The sequence below is a fragment of the Rhea pennata genome, chromosome 4, assembly GCF_028389875.1.
Source record: "Rhea pennata isolate bPtePen1 chromosome 4, bPtePen1.pri, whole genome shotgun sequence".
Taxonomy (NCBI): domain Eukaryota; kingdom Metazoa; phylum Chordata; class Aves; order Rheiformes; family Rheidae; genus Rhea; species Rhea pennata.
The window spans coordinates 50,639,811-50,662,785 of record NC_084666.1 but is presented as its reverse complement, the minus strand read 5'-3'; the positions used below and the strand labels follow the sequence as shown (position 1 = coordinate 50,662,785).

Here is a 22,975-nt window from a genome sequence, read left to right as displayed (position 1 = left end):
TCTTGGTGCCACAGAACTTTGTGTTTGTCTCCTTGAAATGCAAATTTTAAAGAAAAATTAACTTTGCTCATTATAGTCCTTATAGTCATTTAAATGTTGGCATTTCCAGGCTTGTTAATGTATTGCTATTACTGTTTTGCTTCAGCAGCTGGGTATTAGCAAATCTGGTGCAGCCACTTTTAGTTTTTTAAGATATTGCTTGTTTTTCTGCCTGTTGTTGTTTGCTTGTTTTTGTTTTTCCTGCTGTTCTATCTCACTCAAATTTAAACTAAGAAAGGTTTGAGAGGTTGAGATTGGGAAGTGGATGTTTATTGTTTTAGAGGACAGTCATTCAAGTCTTGATAATAACTCTTGGGCTTGCTTCCCTCCTTTCAGCTTCCTATGTGGAATTTTAAGCTGGTTAGAATTGATGCTAACTAATGTTTTAGGGGATTTTTAAGAGAGTTCTTTGAGTTGCGCTAGATATGGGATGGGAGGCAGAAAGATGACATCTAAGTTTTTTAGAGGAGGCAATAAACACAAGGGATATGATTATACAGGTATTCAGATATAATTATTCCATTTGTTGTTCATTTCATAGACTAAATGTAGTATGATGTATATTAATATTTTAAAATTTAATTACAAAGTAAAACCCTGAAAGACCCTTGCTTACTTTGCTTTACTTATAAACTTAAACTGAGAAAAGATAAATGAGCACTCCTTCATTAAAGCTGAGTTTCCATGCCCCAAGAAGAGTTGCCCTTCTAAAAATACTATTTTAGTTCGGTACTTAATAGCCAAAGTGTTTACTTTTCCTGGGAAATGGAAATTTCCTCCAAAAAGCAAGCAAAAACCCCTCCGAGCTTTTTCTCAGGGGCAAGGAGAGATAAAACCCAGAGTTTTCCCAAGGTTTCTGTGTTGGTGTCTGGAAGAGGAGCAAGCCTGTTGCACAGTAAGGCAGCCTGTCACCTGCCTAGCTGAGCAGGTCTGAGTGCCTGAGAGTCAGAGATGTTTCACAGATACTTCCATCTGCCAGAGAGGCAGCCACAACACTGAAAAACTTTAATGTGGGCTGCCAAGAGGTAGCCTCCTGAAAAAGGTGAGAACTTTGGATCTGTAGCAGCTTATTCAAACTGAAAGCTCCTGGTGACCTAACAGGGGAATTGAGAGCAGAGGGAAAGGCAATGCATTTTCTGTACAGGTTTGAGAGAAGTTTATCTATTATTACAACAGATTAAATTCTGTTGAATCTGCACTTTATAAGAGAAGGGCAAGTCAGAAAGCTTCTCTCTAGCCCTCAAATTATGTCTTGTTCATTTATTTTAGAACAGAATTCCCTCTTGAGGATCCAGTATCTAAAAGCCCACTCTTGCATTAAATTGTTATGCTTATCTGTTTGAAAAGAAGACTTAGCTGCTTCTTGAAACAGGAAAGTTGCTTTATTTCTTGCCATGGAAAATGTCACTACAAGAGCTTAAAGTCATGACTGATATGGGTATTAAGTTCATCTGTGAACAAGCGTATAGTATAGTATCCTCTCAAGTACATAAATAAAATCTGTCAATCACAGCTTTACATTGTGTGTGCGCACACGATGTCTCAACAGCAGACAGTAAATAATGGAAAGACTCTGGTGGCCTGGTGTCAAATGACAGGAACAAAGATGAAGTAAATAGCCACTTTCTCTTCTTGTTTCTTCAGAAATTAGTTCTCAAGACTGTTATGATATTCCACGTACGTTTCCGAATGACAGATCTAATTCATTGGAAGGCTTCCATAACCACTTTGTAAGTATGACTTGATCTCATGAGAGAAGACAGTGACAGAGTGCTTGGATGCTCTTTGTTCCCATGCAAAAAGCAAACTGTGCAATGTTTGTGATTTTCAATTTCAATAGGAGTATATTAATCTGAGTAGTTAGGTTAAAAGATTCATATGATTCACAGCTGATTGCATAACTTATTTTGTTAAAGGAAATATATGTTAATTCTAGAAAAACAGAAGCATGTTGACAGTGGGAAGTATATCAAGTGAAGAACTAGATGAAAATTATGTCCCAATGAATCCCAACTCTCCTCCACGACAGCATTCCAGCAGCTTCACTGAACCCATCCAGGAAACAAACTATGTACCAATGACACCAGGCACGTTTGATTTTCCGTTATTTGGAAAGCAAGTCCCTCCTCCCGCTCACATGGGTTTCAGGTCCAGTCCCAAGACCCCTCCTAGACGGACAGTACCTGTTGCAGAATGTGAACCACCACCAGTGGATCGGAACCTCAAACCAGACAGAAAAGGTGAGGAAAATGTCCAATAGAAGTTGATTTTATCACTTAATAAAATAACATAGCTTTCCAACTTTGTGGAAAATGATTGCTTTCAAAAATTCTAACAAAGTATTATTTTTTTTTTATCCTATGAAGTAGCTGTAAGATAAAGGAATGCTATAACAATTTTTAACCATTTTAAAACATGAAGATAACAATGCCAAATACATGCTTAGGTTTAAATTTCATGGCTGTAATTATTAGTGAAAGAATGACATAGAACTGCTAACATCCAGAAGTGTGAGTTTTAGTCCTTATGTATATAGATATGTATAGGACAGCTAGCTAACTTGTGATGATGGGATAGCACACTAGGAATTGGATTAAAAAAAGTTATATGCATAACAGTGCTTGCTTAGAGGATCAGTAAAGGTTTTCATTGTATGATGTAACAATTAAAAAATAACTCATTTAACTTTATTTTAGACATATGCTATTGATGTCAATAGTGTTAGAAATTAGCAGTATAGTGAGAGAGAGTTGTATATTGTGCTGCTTTTTAACTAATCCTATTCGAAGTATGCAATGGTTATAGAATAATTCTTAGAGTTGTATTGAAAGGAAAAAATAGGTTGAGTAAGTAGTGTTAACTGATAAGTAAATAATTTTAAGGCTTCGTTTCAATCTGTAAAAGCAAGGAAATCACATTCTTGCTTCATATTGGAGCTTTCCAATGCTTGAGTGTGAGTGGCCATGTGGAGCAGTCACAGGAAGATGGTTAACTTGTGACTTGCGAGGTTACTGAATACGTATACATCTTCCTTGGGATCCAAATGGGAAGAGGAAACTGCTCATTAAGATATGTTTGCCCTGTCACGGGAGGTGGATGCCATGGTTATTACACAATTTATATAAACTGTAGTAAGTGAAAAACATAATATCAGCCTAGATTTTGAATTCTGTTGCCTTTAATAGAATACAATAGATTAAACAAAATCATAAGGCAAATGAAAAATTTGTTTCATGTGGAAATGTTTTAAACTGCTGAATGTGTAGGAGATCCTGTTATGAATTTGAGGAAGCTGCAACAACTTCAGTAACAAAATTGACTAGGAAAACCCCACACACTTTAGAGAACTCTTCCAAAACTTCCTTAAAAATAAATCTAATTGATCTGGTGTATTTGTTTCTTTTCCTTAAAATAAGCAATATTTGAGAGAACAGGATAGTCTTTTCTTAAGAAACAAATACGACACTTGTGATGTGTCTATATGAGATATTTGCATTGAGAAAGACTGATAAATAGCTTGGACTTCCCAGGGGATCTGAAATATTTCATCAGTATATCAGAGGTATAGATAAATGATGATGCAGTTTATTTGCATACTGCATAGTTATTTTTCAGGCTAGATAAGTAACTTTTTGTAGAAATGGTAACTAAAGAGCATTAGATCAAATATCTACCCTATTTTATAGTTGAACACCTCCTACTTGTATATGTTTGGAAAAATTAGTGCTCACAAACTTGAGAATGGCTGATTTCACTTTGGGGTAAAGTCAATATCAAATGCTTAAATGACCCCAAGACATTCAGTAGCTAAAACTGGAAGTTAGCATGTTTGCCATTAAGTGAAAACGACCTGTAGTTTTAGCAGAAGTGGATACTATTACTGCGGTAGAAGATCTCTGTGTAAAATGGGAAGTGCCACGTCTTATTCCAACTTGTCCGTGTTCAGAAAATGAAATGGCCCTTTTCAAAACCTTGGCTCTCTGCTCATGTCTAATTGTTTCCCTGTTACCAGACAGTAGTTTTGTTTAGTTCTTAAGAAATGCTGGACAGTAACAGATTGAAGAAACATGATACTGGAAAATATGCTCAAAATAAACACTGAACTGCTTTAAAATATTTTCCCTGACTGGCCAGTTTGTGTATTTAACTGATAAAATGTTTGTTGACTTTCAAAAGTGGTAAACTTCTGTGTTGAAAAGCTGCTTTCTTTGTTGTTGGCAGTGCAAAATAGTCGCATGGATTTCTGCAGAGGCAGCATTGCTGCTCTTGCATTTTTCTTGAAACTGAATTAGTGTTCTGCATTCTAAGAGCAATGTGTGAGGCTCCTGATCCACTACCAGCCTTAAATGCTTGAAATATGTACCAAGACCTAGCTAACATCAGGGAAGAGAAAAATATTTTTAAATATACTAGTGCATTTCTTGATGAATGCAGAGTTGCATGATATGGCTCATACTGACTAGCTGTATTTTCACCTGCAGACTTTTGGAAACCATGTCTCCTTAAAATAGCATAATTAGTTGTTATTTTTTGAAAGACTTTTAAAAGTCAGTTTAAAAAAAGAAAAAGCTATCCCTGAAAGTAAGTGTACCTAGCAGCTGGGAAAAAAAAGCCCTAATATACGAATGTGCATTACCAAGAACGATGATGATACTGATCTATCACTGTTTAATCTTAGTAACACACGCACTAGTTCATTCAATTTTTTAATCAAGTATACTACTGTGAGTCTTGCGTTGTTGTGAAAAGCTAATATGATGATACATCATAATGATAATATATTCCCATTTCAGTAGTTGAGTTCTCCATGGAAATAACTTCTTCCAGAAGTACTTTTGGAAAAATAAAACTGCAGTTCTTTTTGAATTAAAATAGAATAAAACTTTGTTTTAGTGATTCGTTACCTAAGTAAAACAAGTTGTGTTCTACTATGATGCTTTTTCAGCTTTCAAGTTACTGTAGCAACTTCTATCAGTTTTTTTTCTGCATATCTAAATGCACTGCAATAGTGTTTTGATATGAATTAGTACATTAACGCATAGCAAGCTACAAGTTGACTTGTGCATCCAATGAAACCTAGCTAGGCATAGAGAAGGGGGGGAATGGTGCACAAGATAGGTATCTACTGTGTATTACTCCTTTAAAGCAGAGGTAAATTCTTGTAATATGTGAGATTGATTGAGAGTTTCTTGGAGACAACTGCTGCTTCTCTAAAAGACTGCGTAACTGCAGAGAGTTACAAGGCCTCCAGGTGCATGAAGGCTGTATTGTGTTCTGTCTGAAGAAGCTGCTGTGACCTTTTGGTTTCAGGTATTGCTGCAAATAAACCATGTGCACTGCAATGCCTTTTTAGTGGACGTACTTGTTATTGTGAAGTAGTGTTATCACCTTTGACTTAGGCGTTAGAGCTTTGAAATGTTCATGTATATGTCAAGGAAGTTTGTCACATTCAGTGCTGAAATTGCATTTGGCAAAGAAACAATGCAGTGAAACTAGCATATAAAGAAGGAATATTCTTCTTTCTGTTGTCAAATGCATGTGCTTATATATCATTTTTACTTTTCTTTGGTTTAAGAACTTGGAGGCTTACAGGCAGTGATAGTTTGCCAGTGGCAGGAACGGAGGACTCTGTAGTGGCTATGGGCATTCTGCCATATGTAACCTCCTCTACCGCCTCCAGTATTGCTGTTAAGTGAACCTGAGATGAAGTACACGCTTGGTTACTTTCTCTGGTTCTCCTGGCTTTAGAGAGGAATGTGCCAACCAATAAAGATCTAGCAAACAATGTTTTTCATCAGGAGTGACTCCAAAATGTGTCTTCACAGCTGTGATATCAACACATGAGGTTCTGGATAATTTATTAAACTTTCAAAATTCGCCAATTTTAAGAGTAGATACAGTTTTACCAAAGTAGCAATTGTGATGGAAGAACAAGTTGTGAAAATTAATAACACTGATAAACTAAATGTAGGTAGTAAATATATCTAAAATTCACTAAATTACAAGCACATTCTTCAGGGCTTTTGGCTTGTCCCTGCTTTGAAAGCCAGAGGCTCTTCAGTCTTTCAATTTCTATGTCACCTGGGCCAGAAGGCATTGTGAGCTGTGAAATAGCCTATCTCTTTTTCCACTGATTTTAGGAATTGTTTTGTTTTAGAATATGAGGTAAAAAAATATAATAGAGGTTAAAAAAAAAAAAAAAGAAAGAAAGAAAAAAAAAGAAAGAAAAAGAAAGAAAAATAAAAAGACTTTTAGGTTACCCTGCGTTTTCATGTAGTTTCATTCTCCTGGCTCACAGCTGCTTCTGTAAATGGGGAAAGGTTCCAGTACCTTTTGGAAGGCTTGCAAGTAATTTCAAAACAGGCTATTGGCTTGCAGCCCCAATAGCTTGAATCAAAACATGTTACTGTTTTTTAGAGAAGCATACCAAAAGGTAAGTGATACATTGCTTGGGACAAAATTGAGTGTGTTTGGCCAGGTGCTTTTCTGCTTATATCTGTAACTGAATGACAAAAATAATCATTTTTAATGTTGTTTTTCAAGGTGCTATTTGATTTATTTTAAAGAACTGTTGTTTGTGTTCATCTTGTATTTCTGCTTTCTGGCTGCTTTAGCTTGCCATAGTTGCATGCAGTGGTGATGCTGAATTAGAAGCACTATTACTAGTAGAAGATTTCAAATGGAAGAAGTATTGCTTCCATCTGTGCAGTTGGGTCATGCTCTCTGAATCATTAAAAGACTATGTCTAGTTCCACTGCAGAGTAGCTCTGCAACATCTTAGCTAAGAGTCGTCTTTCAGTTTTGAGAAAGTTCCTTCTTCAAGATAACATTTATTGAAGAAGGCATAGTGGAACGAAAGGTAGCCAAATACATTGAAGAAAAGACTGCCATGAAAATTAAGGCTGCAGAGAACCACCTGATTCTTCTCTCCTGTGCCCTATGCTTTCCTTGGGCTCCTCAAAACATCTGGAAAGGGTAATGCTTCCAGGCAGTGGTGCTGTGATTTCCATCCTGCCGACAGCTCACAGGACAACACTGAGCGTTTCATAGCTCCACAGGGAACCATTCAGAGTAGTGAGGGGTATTGAGTAGACTGGTCCCAGGTGGTTGTGCAGATGACCCTTGAGAAAGCTGATGGCCTGATGGAGGTCTCTAAGTCCAGACGATTCAACAAATCTTCTCAACAAATGTGATGTACGTCAGAGAGCAAGGAAAGCAAGCGGTTGATGATAGAACAGGTAGGGTGTGAATTGACTTTCATCAGGAGAGGGCTGGGGTGGCAGTGGGTCTCCACTCTGGCCACCGTGAAAACTCCGGTGGCTCAGCTGAGGCAGTATTTGAATAAGAGTGAGGGTGAGTCTGAGCATGATAATGAACCCCCACCGATGTGGGGAGGGTAATTGGGATCTTAAAGCAAGAATTCAAGACCAAAAAACTACACAATGAGGTAGTCTTTGAAAAATACTTCTTTAGGAGATAATTTTATAGCTACATAACATTGAATATTTGTTTCAATCTTTTAAAGTTCAAATTTCTTAAAGTTCAAAGCAAGTATGTTTGCAATATTAACTGTCAAACTTAGATTTTCAGTATTTGAATCAAAGGGTTAATGATGGAATTGACAATGGCAGAATTTGGTTCTTCAAAGTCTTGGTTTGATACCCTGCTTATTGTAACTTGTTAACTTCCTTTTTCTCTGTACCAAAGTGGGTTTTCAGGTTTCTGAGGAGAAAAATACGTGCTTGAGTTTACGGCTGAATTAATGATTCATGACCACAATGGAATGAAAAAAGTTAAAACTCTTTTTTTTAGCAGAGTGCAACACTACCACTTAGGTAATGGTTTTGATCTGTAATCCTTAAAACACTTTACAGAAGAGTTTAGTATGGCACAGAATATCATTCAGGGTCACGAGGAGCTGTGATAAAACGTATTCAGGATCACCAAGCTGCTGACAGAAACGGCAATCTCACTCTTATTACATACAACATGCTACTGAACTCTGCTGCTTGTGTCTGGAGTAACAATTGTATTTGTCCAAATGCTGTTACAGTTGAAATACGTTTATTTTTAAGAAGGTTTTCAGTCTTATACTTGGATTGAATTTCGCAGCTGCTTTTACAGTTTGATTGCGAAAATAACCAAAATCCAGTACAGTGTCTTTTCACATTTATTTTTACAAAAGGTTTATCTTTAAACAAAAGTGCATCATCAGAATCTTATCTGAGATGACTCCATGTAACTTTGGTCCATACAGTTGTCTTTAAAAAAGATGGTACTTGGACTTACTAACTTACAGCACAGCGCAGCTAGGATTTAGAGGCAGTAAATGATGCATGTATTTATTTTCATGCAAATAAAACATACCAACATACCTTGAAAACAAGCAAACCAAAAAAAGGGGGAGGGGAGAGGAAAAAAGTTCTCATGGAGTTGGTTCTTGTGGTTTAAAAAAAAACATTGTTTCATTGTTTCCTCTGAGTTCATTTTAAAGCAGGGATACTAAATTCGGTTGTTTTTCTTCTAAATTTTTCTCATTTAAGATGTTACATGACATAATTCATGTGGTCAAGCCACAAATATGTGGACATACATATGTGGCTGTGTGGATTTTAGGACAACTAAGCATTAAAAAAAAAGAAATTTGAATGATGATTCTAACCAGCAAAACGAACTGAATTGAACATCTATTGAATAAGAAACTGTAATTTCCACAATTTGTCAATTTGACTTAAGAAATTGAAGTGTTTAATCATTCCGTTTATTTTTTTGAAGTTCCACTTCCTGTAAATTCATTTAGTGATATATAAAAAAAAAAAAAAAAAAAAAAAAAAAAAAAAAAAAAAAAAGCTTTTGAGGAATGGTATTTGGTGCATCCGGTGAATTCCTAAAACACGTTGAATATTATCAATTTTCACAAACTCCAGAACCTTCATTGAGCTGAAACTTGGGCTTCTTCCATTGCAGTACTTCTAGAAAGTTGCTTTTTAGTTAATAAATTTAAATGGGATTTACGTAGTATAGTTCCTTGCTATGATCTATGATACGTGAAAAAAGGGGTTTTCAAACTGACTTATTCTAATAGAAATGGTAGAGATGGTAGTGTAGAACTTCAGAGATCTCAGGGAGAACAGCAACAGGAGAACACTGGTAATATCTTTCAATTTTTCTCCTTCCTTTAGATGAATTTTTCCTATTTCCATAGGTATTCAGTGCTTCTTTAAGCACAGATAATTTTTCCTATCCATATAGTCATGCTATTCTATTAGCTTTTTATATAGACTTATTAGGCTTGTTTTTTCCAGGGAACAAGTTATTCTCTGTATTAGTTGTTCAATTTTTGTAAAAATGTGAGAGACTTCACCATAGTATCCCTTGTACTTTATGAACCTCAGTGCAACTGTAAAACTATTAATCAATAAGCACGTTAGTACCCTGTGCACTTTGGTCTTAAACCACTATGTTTGTTATTGAATGCTTTCAATTCATCATGCTTTGGGGGATTTTTAAATTTTGACATATAGAAGTATTGACAAATTACAACAGTTAAATAGTATTTGACTGATTAATAGCTTTGGTATTCTCTGAATAATTTTGTGGCATTTGGCAAATATTTCATGAATACCAGTGAACTTTAGCTATCTGATACAGTTAGATTTCTTTAGAATCAGGTATTTTAATTTCTGGAGTATCCAAAGTACTAATGCTCTGAGGGAATTTATTTGGAGAAGATAGATAGTGTTTAAGAAAACTGGAGAGCATCTCTTTAGTTTACTGCTTTTTAAAAATTCGTAATATTGCAAGTATAAGCTGATTTCAACTTTTTACTGTCCTAAAGAGACTGGTCAGTAGCATCCCTGTGGTGTCATTGACTAGAACTAAGCACATACTGATGCTCATTCTATTTGTTGCTGAATACTAATATGGAAATGGATATGGATGTTGTACAACTAAATATATGTTTCTGATTAGATGTACCTTGGCAGGAAATAGACTTTCAAGAAACAAGGATGAAAAAAATTCAGGATACTTGCAGAGCTGTGTGTTGAAGACCATGTACTTGGAAATCAGAGTTTACTGGGATGAGGACGGAGAAGAGCAGGAAAGGGAGAAATTACTCTGCACAATCAAAAGCCAACCAATAAAACTTGTGAAACTGAGGTTATAAGATTCAGCCTCCTTTTTAAAGGAGAAAGCCACAGTAGTTTGAACACTGGGATACTTGACCTCAGTCAAATTTCATTTTCCTTTAATTACACACACATGTGCTCACACATTAACTGAAAACTGCTATTAGGTATGTCTCTGCAAGTGCTTTCATCGGTGCAGGACACCTATGTGACTGCTCTTCCCTCTTGTTCTCCAGCCTCTTATTTCAAGTAAATCCCTGCTCTAGCATTCCTGTGTCCAATCTCCTGGTCTCATGAGGATCAGAGTCCTATTGGCCAGGAAATAGCATTAACAGATTGCACATTTCTTGTATTTTGTGTCACGTTGGTAGACTTGCTTTAAAGTTTTATGCCTAAAATATTTGATATTTAAATAGTGTGTTGGCTGCTTTCCTGATATAAAATCCATTGCCAGCAAGTAATGGAGCAAGCAGCCAGTCCCAAAATAAGCATTCTTAACAGAAATCTTGTCATTATTGGTGCTGTAACCAGAAAACAAAATGAGGCTCTTCCATGGGTGGTTTGCCCCAAAAGCCTAAAACATTAGGACCTACCTATTGTGATGTATGCTGCAGTGAGACCCACTATTTTCTTTTCTTTTTTTTCATCCAACGTTGTTCCATGTTTTTTTTTCCTGGAAAACTAGGAAAGAGAATGCATTAGCAAGGCCGGTTGGAAAAATGAAAGTTTTTTTCAATTTAAGCCATTACTTGAAACAAATCAGACACATGAAATGGATCTTCTCCTGATGACTTCTCAGATAAAGGCAGTATTGACACACACTATGCAATGCCAGGAGTAGAGCTCATGCTCTCTGAATGCAGGCTAACACTAGATGCGTAATCACTTGTACTGTTTGGCAACTTTTACAGCAGCAATTTGTTAGAAAAATAGATTTCATTAGTGATTTTTCAACTCAAGAGTACCCTTGCACAGTATTTGTATCATAGAACATGTGGAAGTTGAATCTTTCTTTTCTTGTCGTAGTATTTTGGGTTTCACAGGTGGTGACTTGAACAACATCTAATTTTTACTTGGTAGTTGGTTTCATTTACAGTAACTTGCTTGGGTTTTTTCTGTTTTTGTAAAATACGTTTGTATCCAGTTGTAAGTCTTGTAACATGATTTCTTTCCTTTTTAATGAAGAAAAATTTATATAAACTATACTTTAGCCCAGATGGATCTTTCCCAGAATAGATGTGTAAGTTAAAAGCGTTGTCTTAAGTGAGCGTCTAAATATTAGATGAGATAGATTTGTGCCTGTGGGCATAAACCACGAGAAGCGTCCTGTAGCACTCTTGGTGTTGAATTGTTGTATGAGGCCAGGCTCTCTGTATAGGCCTGTTGCCTTTTACCTGTAGTAAACTGATTTAAAGAATGGCCCTATGGTGTTTTTTCTTTTATGCTATTCAGAAATAATCTCTAACTGTGGAGACCAGGCTGCTGTGCAGGTATGAGATACTTTGCATGTTGTTACACTTAGCTCTTGTCTTCTCTGAGCTTCTAGGAAGTGCTTTCAGAGTAAATTACTAAGGTTACTTGGATCAGCACCACGGATTCCAGTCACATCAATTCTAAACATGCATATTGCAAAGGTAGCAACAGAGCTAGTGATGTTTAAATAAAAAAAAATCTGATATATTTATTTAAAATGTGTTGAGGAAGTAATGGGTGTTGTTATTAAGCCCTTTCTGTGCCCTAGCCCATGTTTTATTTACTTAAATGGGCAAGAATGGGATGGAGGAATTCTACAATACAAAGAAAAATAAGTAGTCTCTTTTTTTTTTTTTTTTTTTTTTTTTTTTTTTTTCCCTCTTCCTCCTCCTGTCTGGTGTCAGATCTTTTCTACTGCACACTATAAGCTCCTCAGCAGAGATTAGAACTTTTTTGTTTGTTTTATAGAGAAAAAAATTACACAAACATTTTAATTCTCTGATATATTAAACTAAGGGAATTGCGTTATCATGGCTGATTGGTAGCAGCAAACTCTTTTGCCACCCTGTTGGTATTTAGGTCACACTGTCCTTCAGCAGCAGGAGATGAAAACTCAGTGAGTGTATTTTACACTGGAACATTTTGTATGTTCTTGCCTGATGCAAAAGAGGGAAGTTGTAGGGATTTATGCTTATTTGTATAGCTCTTTTCAAAATCTCAAAAGAGTTTATAAATGCTAAATTGAGTATGAGGGAGACAATTACATAATACTCATATTTTACAAAAGAGGGTAATCGCAGTTGAGGAAAGTCAGTTGCATGAGACCACGTGGGATCGTTAACAGAAGTAGAAATAATGAGTCACAGCCCTGAGTTCATTGCTCTTATCGTTTGTATTATTGGTTTCAGGAACTCAGCCATACATTTGGCTGTAAGAGGAGTGAGGTTGTAAAGTACACGCTGGTTAAACAATTTCGTGAATACTGTTACCTCACCAGATTTTTCAATGTACTTGGGATCTATGCTTATAAGGTGGTGCATTGGTTGATGTTTTAAATTGAGTTGGATTGGCCCAACTTCTTTTTAATCAGATTAGAAAACTATGGAACACAAAGTTGGTATTATTAGATAATGATATTCAGCATCAATTTGTCCTTAGTAGAAGATACTTGAATTTGAAAGATCTGTTCAATCAATTTTGACATCTTGAGGTTTTTTGTATAAACATCTGTCTTTGAAATTTGAAAACAGTCTTCTCTGTGAAAATCACTTTTTTTTTTTTTTTAAGGGAAGTTGCTATGTAGTAATATTAATAAATACGTTTCTTAACTGCATGGTCGCTTAGCAGCACTGCATAACAGTTAATGATATGGTGCAAAACCTTTCTGTTTACCTTGCTTGTTGTTACCTGATTATTCCCAATACTTCAGTGATAACAGTAATAGAGCACTTCATATGCAAAACCCTTGGGGTAGTGATTTGCAAACTTGTGGTGTTTGCTGCCAAATTTTTTTTTTACAAAGCATTCTCAGTCACTGCTGGTAGTACCAGCCCACATCTGAGTCTGTGCCAATCCTTTTCCATTTTGTGCTGTAGGGCAATTTTCAAGTATAACCAAACTTAAAAACGTTTTATTAGGTTTATTGAAAAGGTTTACTGTTCATATGGCTTCTTGGTGTACCACCTGAAGGCACTCATCTTTTCTAATATTAAACAAACACTTTGTTAGATACATTTTCAAGAAAGATTAGGGTTATTATGCAGTATTGATCGTATTTATTTAAAATAGATAGGTGATCTGAATTGCTTGCAATGTTTTGCCAGGTTGAGCAAGAACAACTTCCTTAAAGGGTGAGGGGTATATTACTGTCTGTAAAGACACTATTGCCTCTAATGTTTTCTTTCCTTGTACCTTTCACTTTGTTACTAATTCATCTAAACTGTTACATTATCTGATAGCATAAAATACTAGGGAACAACTAGTGTACCTACTACACCCACATGTAGGCATACACAATTAAAAAAAAAGAGAATGGTTTAAAAAAAGAAGTCAGCTGGGGCTGTGTGTGGCAGAGGTTGGGTTGTGTTGTGGCATGGGGCCGGTGCACAGGCTGGGAACTTAGAACAAAAGTCGCTCCGCTTCTCCAAGCGCAGAAAGATGTTTCTGATATACAGATTTTGATATGAATTGATGCAGACCTGTAGGGAACTAGTTTAACAAACGCAATGTGGAAAAGGATTCTTGGGGCAGGGGGTTGAAGGACTGCATGGTGGGTAGGAGATCTCCAGAGAGCTTCGCTGTTTCTAAGGTAATATTGTAAATAAAGAGACTTTAATTTCTTAGAGTGACTTAACCTACGTCTGAAAGATGACTGTTCTCATGTCATGTTAGATGTTCCTCAGAGGTAAGCTAGGATTTAGAGGCAGTAAGTGATGCATGCATTTATTTTCATACAAATAAAACATACCAACATACCTTGAAAACAAGCAAAACAAAAAAAAGGGGGGGGGGGAGAGGAAAATTCTCATGGAGTTGGTTTTTGTGGTTGATATTTCTCAAATAACGCATTTTTAATGTAATACAACTTGAAAAGAATGCAAGAGTAAAGTTACAGTATTTGTTAATGCATTTTTTAGCCTTTTTGTATACCTGTTGTGCTTGCCTCTGACAAATTTCTTGCATGCAGTGTTTTGTTTGTATCAAGTTTGGTGCTTAAGCCATTAGTGTGAGACCTCTAGCTAGACTGTTAAAAACTCTCCTTCAGCAGCTTGCTTATGCTTGTGGCGTTAACCTTTCTGCAGGGGGTTCTGCTGCTTATGTACAAAATTCCATCTTCCAATTATAAAAAGAGCATTATATTAAGAGAGTCTTCTTTTTACCAATTAGGTCAAAGCCCTAAAATTTTAAGACCTAAACCACATGGTTTAGAGCGAACTGATTCACAAACCATAGGTGACTTTACTACAAGAAGAAAGGGTATGTACTTTAGCACTGTATGTATACGGAGCTTTATAAAAATAAAACAAGAATTAAGAAAAATGTTTTTCTGAATTTTAACTCTCATAAAGCCTTTTTACTTCTATTATAATCTAAGATCATGGATGTATTTTCTTTGCTGAGGAAAGTTTCCTTTACAAGGAAGAAAAGCCTTTTTGTCTTGAACAGTGCAAGGAAACATTGCCTAGAAATGTGTGTTCTGATCTCTTAAATTTTAGCTGTTCATATTTCAGATTTACTTTTGTATCTGCTTGTTTAGAAACAAATATATGTCACTAACCTGTAAGTTGCTTGAAATAGCTTTGATTAGGCAATAACCTGAAACCACAGTTCACTTGGGTCTCCTGCTGTTGGCTAAGCACTGAAGTGCAGCAGAAGATTGATCCAGTGACCACGTATTAGTGCCGAGATGCCATTTGTATATGTTAAGGAGCATTGCAATTGGAGTCGCACCGCCTTTACTGAAGGTGCTGAGTTGGTGCCTTGTCCGTGAGTCAAAGCAAATCACAAATAATGTGAAAAGCCTCACAGAACTGTAACTGCTCAGTACCTTTGGTTGTTAAAGCCCGCTGGAATCGGACGAACCGATCCTGCTGCCCTCGGTGGGCTTCGGACAAAACCCCTGCTCCGTTTCTGCCCGAGCGCTGCACTTGGCTGCTGCGCGAAGCTGCCGTTCAGCCTCGGGCCTTTGCGCGGCCCTTGAGCCGGGCTGGTGTCTTGTTGTGTCCCTCGTGCTTCAGTTTCATCTTGCCTCAGTAAAGTTCAGCTCTGCCACCCTATCTCATGCGATACCTTGTATCTTGATACGGGTGAGCTGTAGATACTCTTCTAAGTCTGTGGCGACTGCCTTATGATTCAAAGAGGGAAGTGGCAGAACTGCTGGAGTAGGCACGATGTGTTTGGGGCGAGTAATCACAACATTTTATCTAACGGAGAGAACTGTCTCCAGTGCTAAAGATTCACATTTGAATTGTGAGTCTTTATATTGAACCCGTAAGACAGCTGGCTTTTCAATAAACTATGTCTGAAGAGCAAGTCTAATGGAAGTATATCGAGTACAGTTCTGCTTTTTCCTGATAAGACAACCACACTGATTAAGCAACTGATTCCTTTCAGTTCCTCATGTGGTCACTTATGACAGCTTTTACTCCCCTTGAACTAGTTTTTAATGCCTGAAATTTGATCTTGGTAAATCTGTTAATATGCAGCAAACTGATCGATTTGGGGAAGGATTTTTTTTTTTTTGTTTTTGTTGTTGTTATAATGGAATTAGAATTTATTTTGTTAAAACAGTTTTAGAGAAGATAGAGATTAGAACTGTAACAACAGTTTGACTGCATAAGGTTTTCCTCACAAGTTCTATGATCCATTTTTTAAAGCTTTTTAAAAAAGGGGGGTCTTAGGAAAAAAAAAAAGAAAGAGAAGAAAGAAAGGGGGAGGGGATAATGTATTTCTTGCTAATACTTATTTTGTGGTTCTGTTCTGAAAATGGAAATTTGAAATGGCACTTTTTCTGGAGTCATATTCGCTGTCGTTAATGACACGCTGCTGCTCTGCACCACAGTTGACGAGCACCAAAGCAAGCCAGACACCTCGGGAATTTAAGCGAGGTAGTGGCTTATCTGTCAGTTTTGCAAACTTTATCTCAGTCACAGATTCTGCCCACACTTTCAGCTGTGAATCCTAATCAGTAAGTGCGCATCCATGCAGCGAGGGCAGGTTTTGCATAGTAATAATTGTCCATGAGCCAAGAAAAGTATCCGGAGTTGGCTGTGCTGGCAGTTTAAGTTGAAACAGTCGATCAAGCCGGTCCTGTGCTTGTCAGCTCAGCAAGTCGGTGTGACACAATTAACGCAGATCATGACGTTGCCATTTTCGGAGTCTCTTTTCAAAACAGAATTGCTGTATGTGCAAAATATATCTTGCAAGATTCTTAAATTATGTTTTTTCTAATTACTCTTTTCAATAACGGGAAAGCTTAAAATACAAGCAAATATATCATGACTTTCGGAAAACTGAACAGTGTCTCCTTTCCCTAACTGGTGTTTACTATTTTAAAACATGGTATTTCTTTTTCGTGTTTAGACTTTGAAAAGCTGTTGAATTTAAGTTTGTTTAGAAATGTTCTGTGCTTTAAGAATATTTGTTTCTTATATAGCAAAACCAGCTCCACTAGAAATAAAACCTCTGCCTGAATGGGAAGAATTACAAGCCCCAGTTAGATCTCCTATCACCAGAAGTTTTGCACGAGAGTAAGTTTCTTAGCTTTTCCTCATTTGGACCATTTGTTTTCATTGACCGAAGTGTGAGTAAGTGTATATGTGCATCTGTATTATGGTTTTTTAGCCTGTGCAATAGATTGAGGTTTATTTTGGAAGTGTGTGTATCTCTGTGTGTGTGTGTGTATATGTGTGTGTGTGTGTATCTATATAAATATATACAGTATGCACACATGCATTGAAACAAAGTGTGTCAATATGAATATTTATTTTGTAATATTAAAGAACTGTATAACCGGAAAATGCTACTTGAATTGAAATTTCAGCTCTAATATGCTTATTTTTGTTGTTTACCAGGAGGTTTAAAATATTCAAGATGTATTGTTTGTAAAATAATTCCTGGTAATTAGCTCCTCCAGGTTTCCCATGTCTCCCAGACCGGATTCAGTTCATAGCACAACTTCCAGCAGTGACTCGCACGACAGTGAAGAGAATTATGTATCCATGAATCCAAATCAGTCCACTGAAGACCCAGTATGTAAAATCTACATCTTAAATACTCTCTTCCTGTGCAGTCCTTACTTTTAAGTCATGCAAACACTCGAACATCGTCTTCCTTTGCATTTCTAGATCCCCCCAAAAAAAACTCTCTAAAAAAGGACTGTAATTTTGCTAAGATTGCATTGAGAAAAATAAGAGCATAACTGTATCTAATTAAAGTATGGTTAGTATGCCTATCTGTTTTGCAAAGCAATTCAGAACATCTCTCTCTCTCTCTCTCTCTCTCTCTCTCTCTCTCTTTCTCTTTTTTTTTTTTTTTTTTTGTCCCCCCCCCCCCGCCTTGTCTGTAATTGTTGGTCCCAGGGTAGGCACTAGCTGTGACATTATGGGAAATAAACTATTTTAGGACTTCTGAGGCATACTTCAAAACCTTTCTTTAAAGAACATCTTTCAAGAAATGTAGGAAGAACAAGGAAGATAATTGATATTTGTTTACATTCTATGAAATCTGAGCTACATGTGCATTATTAGGTTTCTTTTTTAAAAGTATAGAAGGGGTCTGTGTGTACTGAATATCTACTTTTTTTCCTCTCAGGTAGAATTTTTTGAGTGTAGTTTCAGATATTAGCTTGCTCTACAGTCAGTGAAGAACCTGTTAAGAAAAATCAATTGTATGCGGTGTGTTTAAGAGGTGGGGAAGTCCTAAGCCTAAACTAAAATGTGGTTCAGTATAAAACTTGTACCTTTAGCCCAACTTTTGCTTCAGGGTAGTTTCTATGTACTCACGATGTCTTTACTGTTTGGATTCTTACTTAGCAAGTACAGTAGCATTTTTCATTTTTAAAGCATTATGAAAGCTCTGGTTCCCAAGCCCTCTCTGGGGGAGGGCCTGCCTGCTACCCTCTCTGCTTTGTCTGCCTGCCTGCTCTCACGGACGGCACGTGCTGTCCCATTTCGCTATGCCCTGAACCCTTCCTTTCTCACAGTGCTGCCTGCTTTTCCCATCCCTGCTGTGCTGGCTTCCCTCCCCATCTTCTCCAGCCTCCCTGCCCTCCTGCTCACGCTATTGCCCCTGGATGCCGCCCCAGGGCAGCCCCTGCGTGAGCCCCTGCTGCTGGCTTCTCTGCAACAGCTCTGACTCAGTGCAAGGTCACGAGCCCGGCAGAAAAGTGCTGGCTTGTGCCCTGCACCGTGTCTGACCTGCTGCTGCGGGCGCACCTCCTGGGGGAAGTGCCTGTCTGCAGCTGGGAGCCAATGATGTAAAAATTAACTGATCTCTCACAAGAGCACTGTGCAAGAGGCACTGGTAAGTAGCCGGGAACATCCCATTTTGCACTTGGAAGAGATGTCCCATTTTACGTAAAGGTTGCAGATTGCTTATACCCGCAGTCCTGTCTATTGCAGAATTGCAATTAAAAGTGGGGGTTTCTCTTGAGTCTTAGAATGCCATTTCAGGGGTTTAACTTGAGTGCTAAGATGTTCAGTATCACAGTGAGGACGGCCTGTCATTAACACCTTATGCTTGTTTGCACCATTCATTCTTCAAGGTTGCTCTGAAGATTTTTCTTTGTTTTTAAGTATATTAGATTTTTTTTCTAATGCATATATTATGCTTGTCTAGTTTGTGTGAAGTATAGACCCTCTTCTGTTTAAGGAATAATATGATCTTTTTATCCTGTAAATGGTGATGCAGATTCTGACTTTTATGCATTAAATATGAAGAAATACGTTTTAGAGAAGTTGGGCAGCAAAAATGAGCTTTATATCGGTTGTTTGTGTTTGTCCTTGTTACCACTTAATGTAAATGAATTGGGTGATATAGATGTAACAGATAACTCACACTGAAAAAGCCAAGCCTACTAAGCTTTAACCCATGAAGTATTTTATTTCCTAGAGAACCTGAATGTTTGCTGATATCTCAAGGCTGTTGTCTTAATGTGCTTATTAAATGGACATTTTGGAAATTTTTATTTGTTCTAACTATATCTTAGAAAGAAGCCCACACTTTTTCATCCATTTCTGTCATCAGCTTTGGAGTATCTTGCTTGGACGTGTCATACTTTTGATTTACTTAATAAAATGAGCAATATTCTGCTTTTTCCTTCAAGTTGCTGTCAGCTTTGCCCTTCTGTCTTTCCTTTGCCTTGCTCTTCATTTTTTGCTGACTGCTGCCCTCTGTCTTCCTTTTTTTTCTTTATCTTTTAGAGAAGAGTCCTTCTATTGTACTGTTCCTATAACACCTGTTAAGAGGGAGGGATCAGGCTGGGAGAGGACAGAGGAGGTGAGGTTGTAAAAGTCTGGGCTAATTGAAATTTAGGTACATGCAGTACAACTTTAGTTCAGGCAGTCTTACCCAAATTTTTCAAAGTTTGTTTAATCTTTCAGTTTTATCAGTTGAATAATACCTTTTGATTTTCAGCTTAATTATGATGACTTTTGAATGAAATTTAAAAATCTCTTTTGAAGTTTTGGCACTGTCGTAAGGCTGAAATTCTGAAGCTAACTTAAAGAAATACAGAAAAGTTTTAATTAAATCATGTTAAATTTGAGACACAGTATATATTCAGAAAACACACTCCATCCTTATCTCATGCTACAGAAGGGATATGAGGTGGAAAGCACAGATTTGGTTTGGTGGCACCCTTAAGTCTGGGAGTTTGGTTGTTGGGTTTCTGGGCTTTTCCTCCCTTAGCTTTCGACTTTGTATCCCAAGCTCAATGCTTTTTTTTTTTTTTTTTTTTTTCATTTCTGACTTAGAATGTGTTCCCTTGTTACACAGTATCAATAAAATATGCATGGCTTAACACATTACAAGAGCACTCAGTCAGGTCTTTAACCTTGAACGTTTAAGTAGTTTGTAGTAAGCATATTTGATAATATGGCCCATTAGAATGTGCATTTGCAGCTGAAGTTTTTATATTATAATTTCAGAATTTGTTTGGTAGCAACAGCCTTGATGGAGGAAGCAGCCCTATGGTAAAACCTAAAGGCGATAAGCAAGTAGAGTATTTAGATCTGGACCTAGATTCTGGGAAATCTACCCCACCTCGTAAGGTAAGCAAATCTTGAACTTCAGCATTTCTGCCATGAAGAGTTTAGCATCTCTTCACTAGTAGTTGCTGGGAAGGTGAGGCCCCCTCCTCCCCGCCCAGCAAGATCATGTTAATTAGTTTGTCAAGCAGTGAGTAAGAGAGCGTGTTATATATTTTTCAGAGGAAGCTCTACTTGTCCTGGATCTGTCTGGGACCTCTAGTTAGTTTTTATTGCTAATTTGTCTTAATGTGTCTTTCACTCTCCCTTTCCTTTACCAGAAAAAGAGCAGTGGTTCAGGCAGCAGCGTGGCAGATGAAAGAGTTGATTACGTTGTGGTTGATCAGCAGAAAACACTAGCACTGAAGAGCACACGAGAAGCATGGACTGATGGGAGACAGTCTACAGAATCTGAAACACCTACTAAAAGTGTAAAATGAAAATACAACTTTATCTTCAAAGAACAGAAAAGTGTCATTTATCACTCTGAATTTTGAAGAATTACAGAACCACAATGGCAGTGTTGATTGACTGTACAGTACTTGATGATTCACTGGTGTGTGAATAGGTTCTTGACCAAATAAGATGGAAGCCAAAGGATGCTTCAAATATATCAAAGGAATTTTAAGATCCTGAATTGGCTCTGTGGTCTCTGGAAAGTTTGGAACCTGTAAATAACATGTAAAATAGTGTTGCTTAGCTTTCAGAAAACCTTTTGTTCTGTAGTTAACACATTTGTAGTATTACTATGTTTATGCACTTTTTCTGTTATGATGTTGGTTCAGGTATTCCCAGTTAGTGTACCTTAATGCCTAATTCATCTGGAGAATTTTTTTCCTTACACTACTATTCCTTACAATTTTAGGTTAATTAAGCTACTTGTAGATATGGGAATTAATATTTGAACTTCAGTTTAACAACTTTAAATCGATTTTTGCAGAAATACTTTCACAATTGAATAATCTACTTGAAATGTCAAGAGAAGACCGGTAGTTATGTACTTGTTTATATTTAATACATACAAGATTATTTGGAAGTCTACACGTTATCTTCCTAACAAAAATTGCTGTGAGTTAATAATAATGAACTATACTGGGTTTAGACCTGCAGTCTTGGCTTATATGTTAGTTGTTAGTGGTGGAACTTCTATTGTATTTTATTAATGACAGTGTTCTGTGTTCAATGGGTGAAGATTCTGCCGGGTGGGATCTTACACTTTTAAAGACTGAATAATTAAATATCAAGTAAGCCTGCAAACCACGGATGGCATGCAGTAATATTGTGATCTCACACTTATTAACAAGAAATAACCTTTATATTATTTACAGAAGGTAGAGTATATAAATCAGGTACGTACCAAGCACTATTGTGCTAATACACTGATCAGGTTTAGACAGTGAGCTTTAGTTTTGTACTATTTAGAAGTTCTAATGTCAGTTTTCAGTTTGAGATTAATGGGACAGTTTGACATTCACTGTTTGCAGTACTAGCAAAATACTGTGATTTTGAATTAGACATTAATTCAAATGGAAATACTATGTCTTGACACCATAGTGCCCTTCTTATGATCTTTGTTTTACTTTAATCTCCTGCTTGGCCTTATATTTAAATCCCTATGCAACTGATATTTTATATCTGTTTTTAAAAATTAGATAATATACCTAAGTGATCCCCTTGTAAACCACTTGTTGCTCTTTCCTGGTACAGGATTTTAAGCTCTGTATACTGTGATCCTTTATGTTACTATGCTGGTTCCAAATAATAATCTGCCTTGGTTTAGAAATGTTTTCGTTATCTGGAAGAAAAGAGAGTTCTTTAAATATGTGAATGACCTTAGGTCTAGGTCTAGGTAGAAAACTTACTAACACTTTTTTTTCTTCCCCTTAACACAAATGCCCTTACATAAATTGTTGGGGTTTTCTTCCCCACCCATTTGCTTTAATTTGTCCAGATCATTTAAAAGCTGAGCATAGAAGTGTGTTATTTTCTGGCATGTTGGTCTCAGTACTGTGCCTAATCTACCATTGGTTGTTTCTCTCCCATCACAGCCACAAACTACAGTATGTAAATTATCTTATTCTTAACAAAGATTCTTTTAAAATTAGTAATTTTGATGCTTTGAATGCTCATTTTAAAAAAAAAGAAACTAAACACAATGCATTTTTGAGGTGAATTTTAAATAAATCAAGTTGTTCAGTTTTGATGTGTAAACTCTGTCCTGTGAAACGGCAAAGCAGTATTTAATGTGTGTGTAAAGGTGCTTAGATACCAACCATGATATTTCAAAATTGTGTATCTTAGATACAACAATTAGTACTTCTCAAAAAAAAATACATGTAAAAATTTTTAAAGCATCTCTCTGAAAACCCTCTTCCTCCCCCTTGAAATAGCTAAATTTAAACTGAGTCCCAGGCTTCTGGGAGCCAGGAAAAGTGGTATAATAGGCTTCAAGGGAGCTTGATTGCTTAAGCATAACTAGTTCAAATCTTTGAAGATCTTGGAGCAATAAATCCATTCGGCTTCGAAGCTCTTTAATAATAATAACAAACTTCCCTTTGCTGATGGTAAGTTGAAGCAGCCATGGAC

The 22,975-nt window shown here is 36.8% G+C and overlaps 1 protein-coding gene across 6 annotated transcripts in view; it reads left to right on the top strand.

Moving 5' to 3' along the window:
• Nucleotides 1–22,590, top strand: part of GAB1 (GRB2 associated binding protein 1) — a 100,645-nt gene extending 78,055 nt beyond the window's left edge. For 2 of the 6 annotated variants that reach the window (XM_062573923.1, XM_062573920.1), the window contains 7 exons: nt 1,684–1,769; nt 1,976–2,279; nt 14,529–14,618; nt 16,798–16,891; nt 17,269–17,392; nt 20,291–20,413; nt 20,671–22,590. In XM_062573923.1, coding sequence (XP_062429907.1) covers nt 1,684–1,769; nt 1,976–2,279; nt 14,529–14,618; nt 16,798–16,891; nt 17,269–17,392; nt 20,291–20,413; nt 20,671–20,829 — 980 coding nt within the window. In that variant the 3' untranslated portion in view covers nt 20,830–22,590. Of the gene's footprint in view, nt 1–1,683; nt 1,770–1,975; nt 2,280–14,528; nt 14,619–16,797; nt 16,892–17,268; nt 17,393–19,564; nt 19,641–20,290; nt 20,414–20,670 lie in introns of all 6 variants that reach the window. The other 4 variants (XM_062573924.1, XM_062573921.1, XM_062573922.1 and 1 more) reach the window with 3 other exon arrangements.
• Nucleotides 22,591–22,975: the final 385 nt, after the last annotated feature.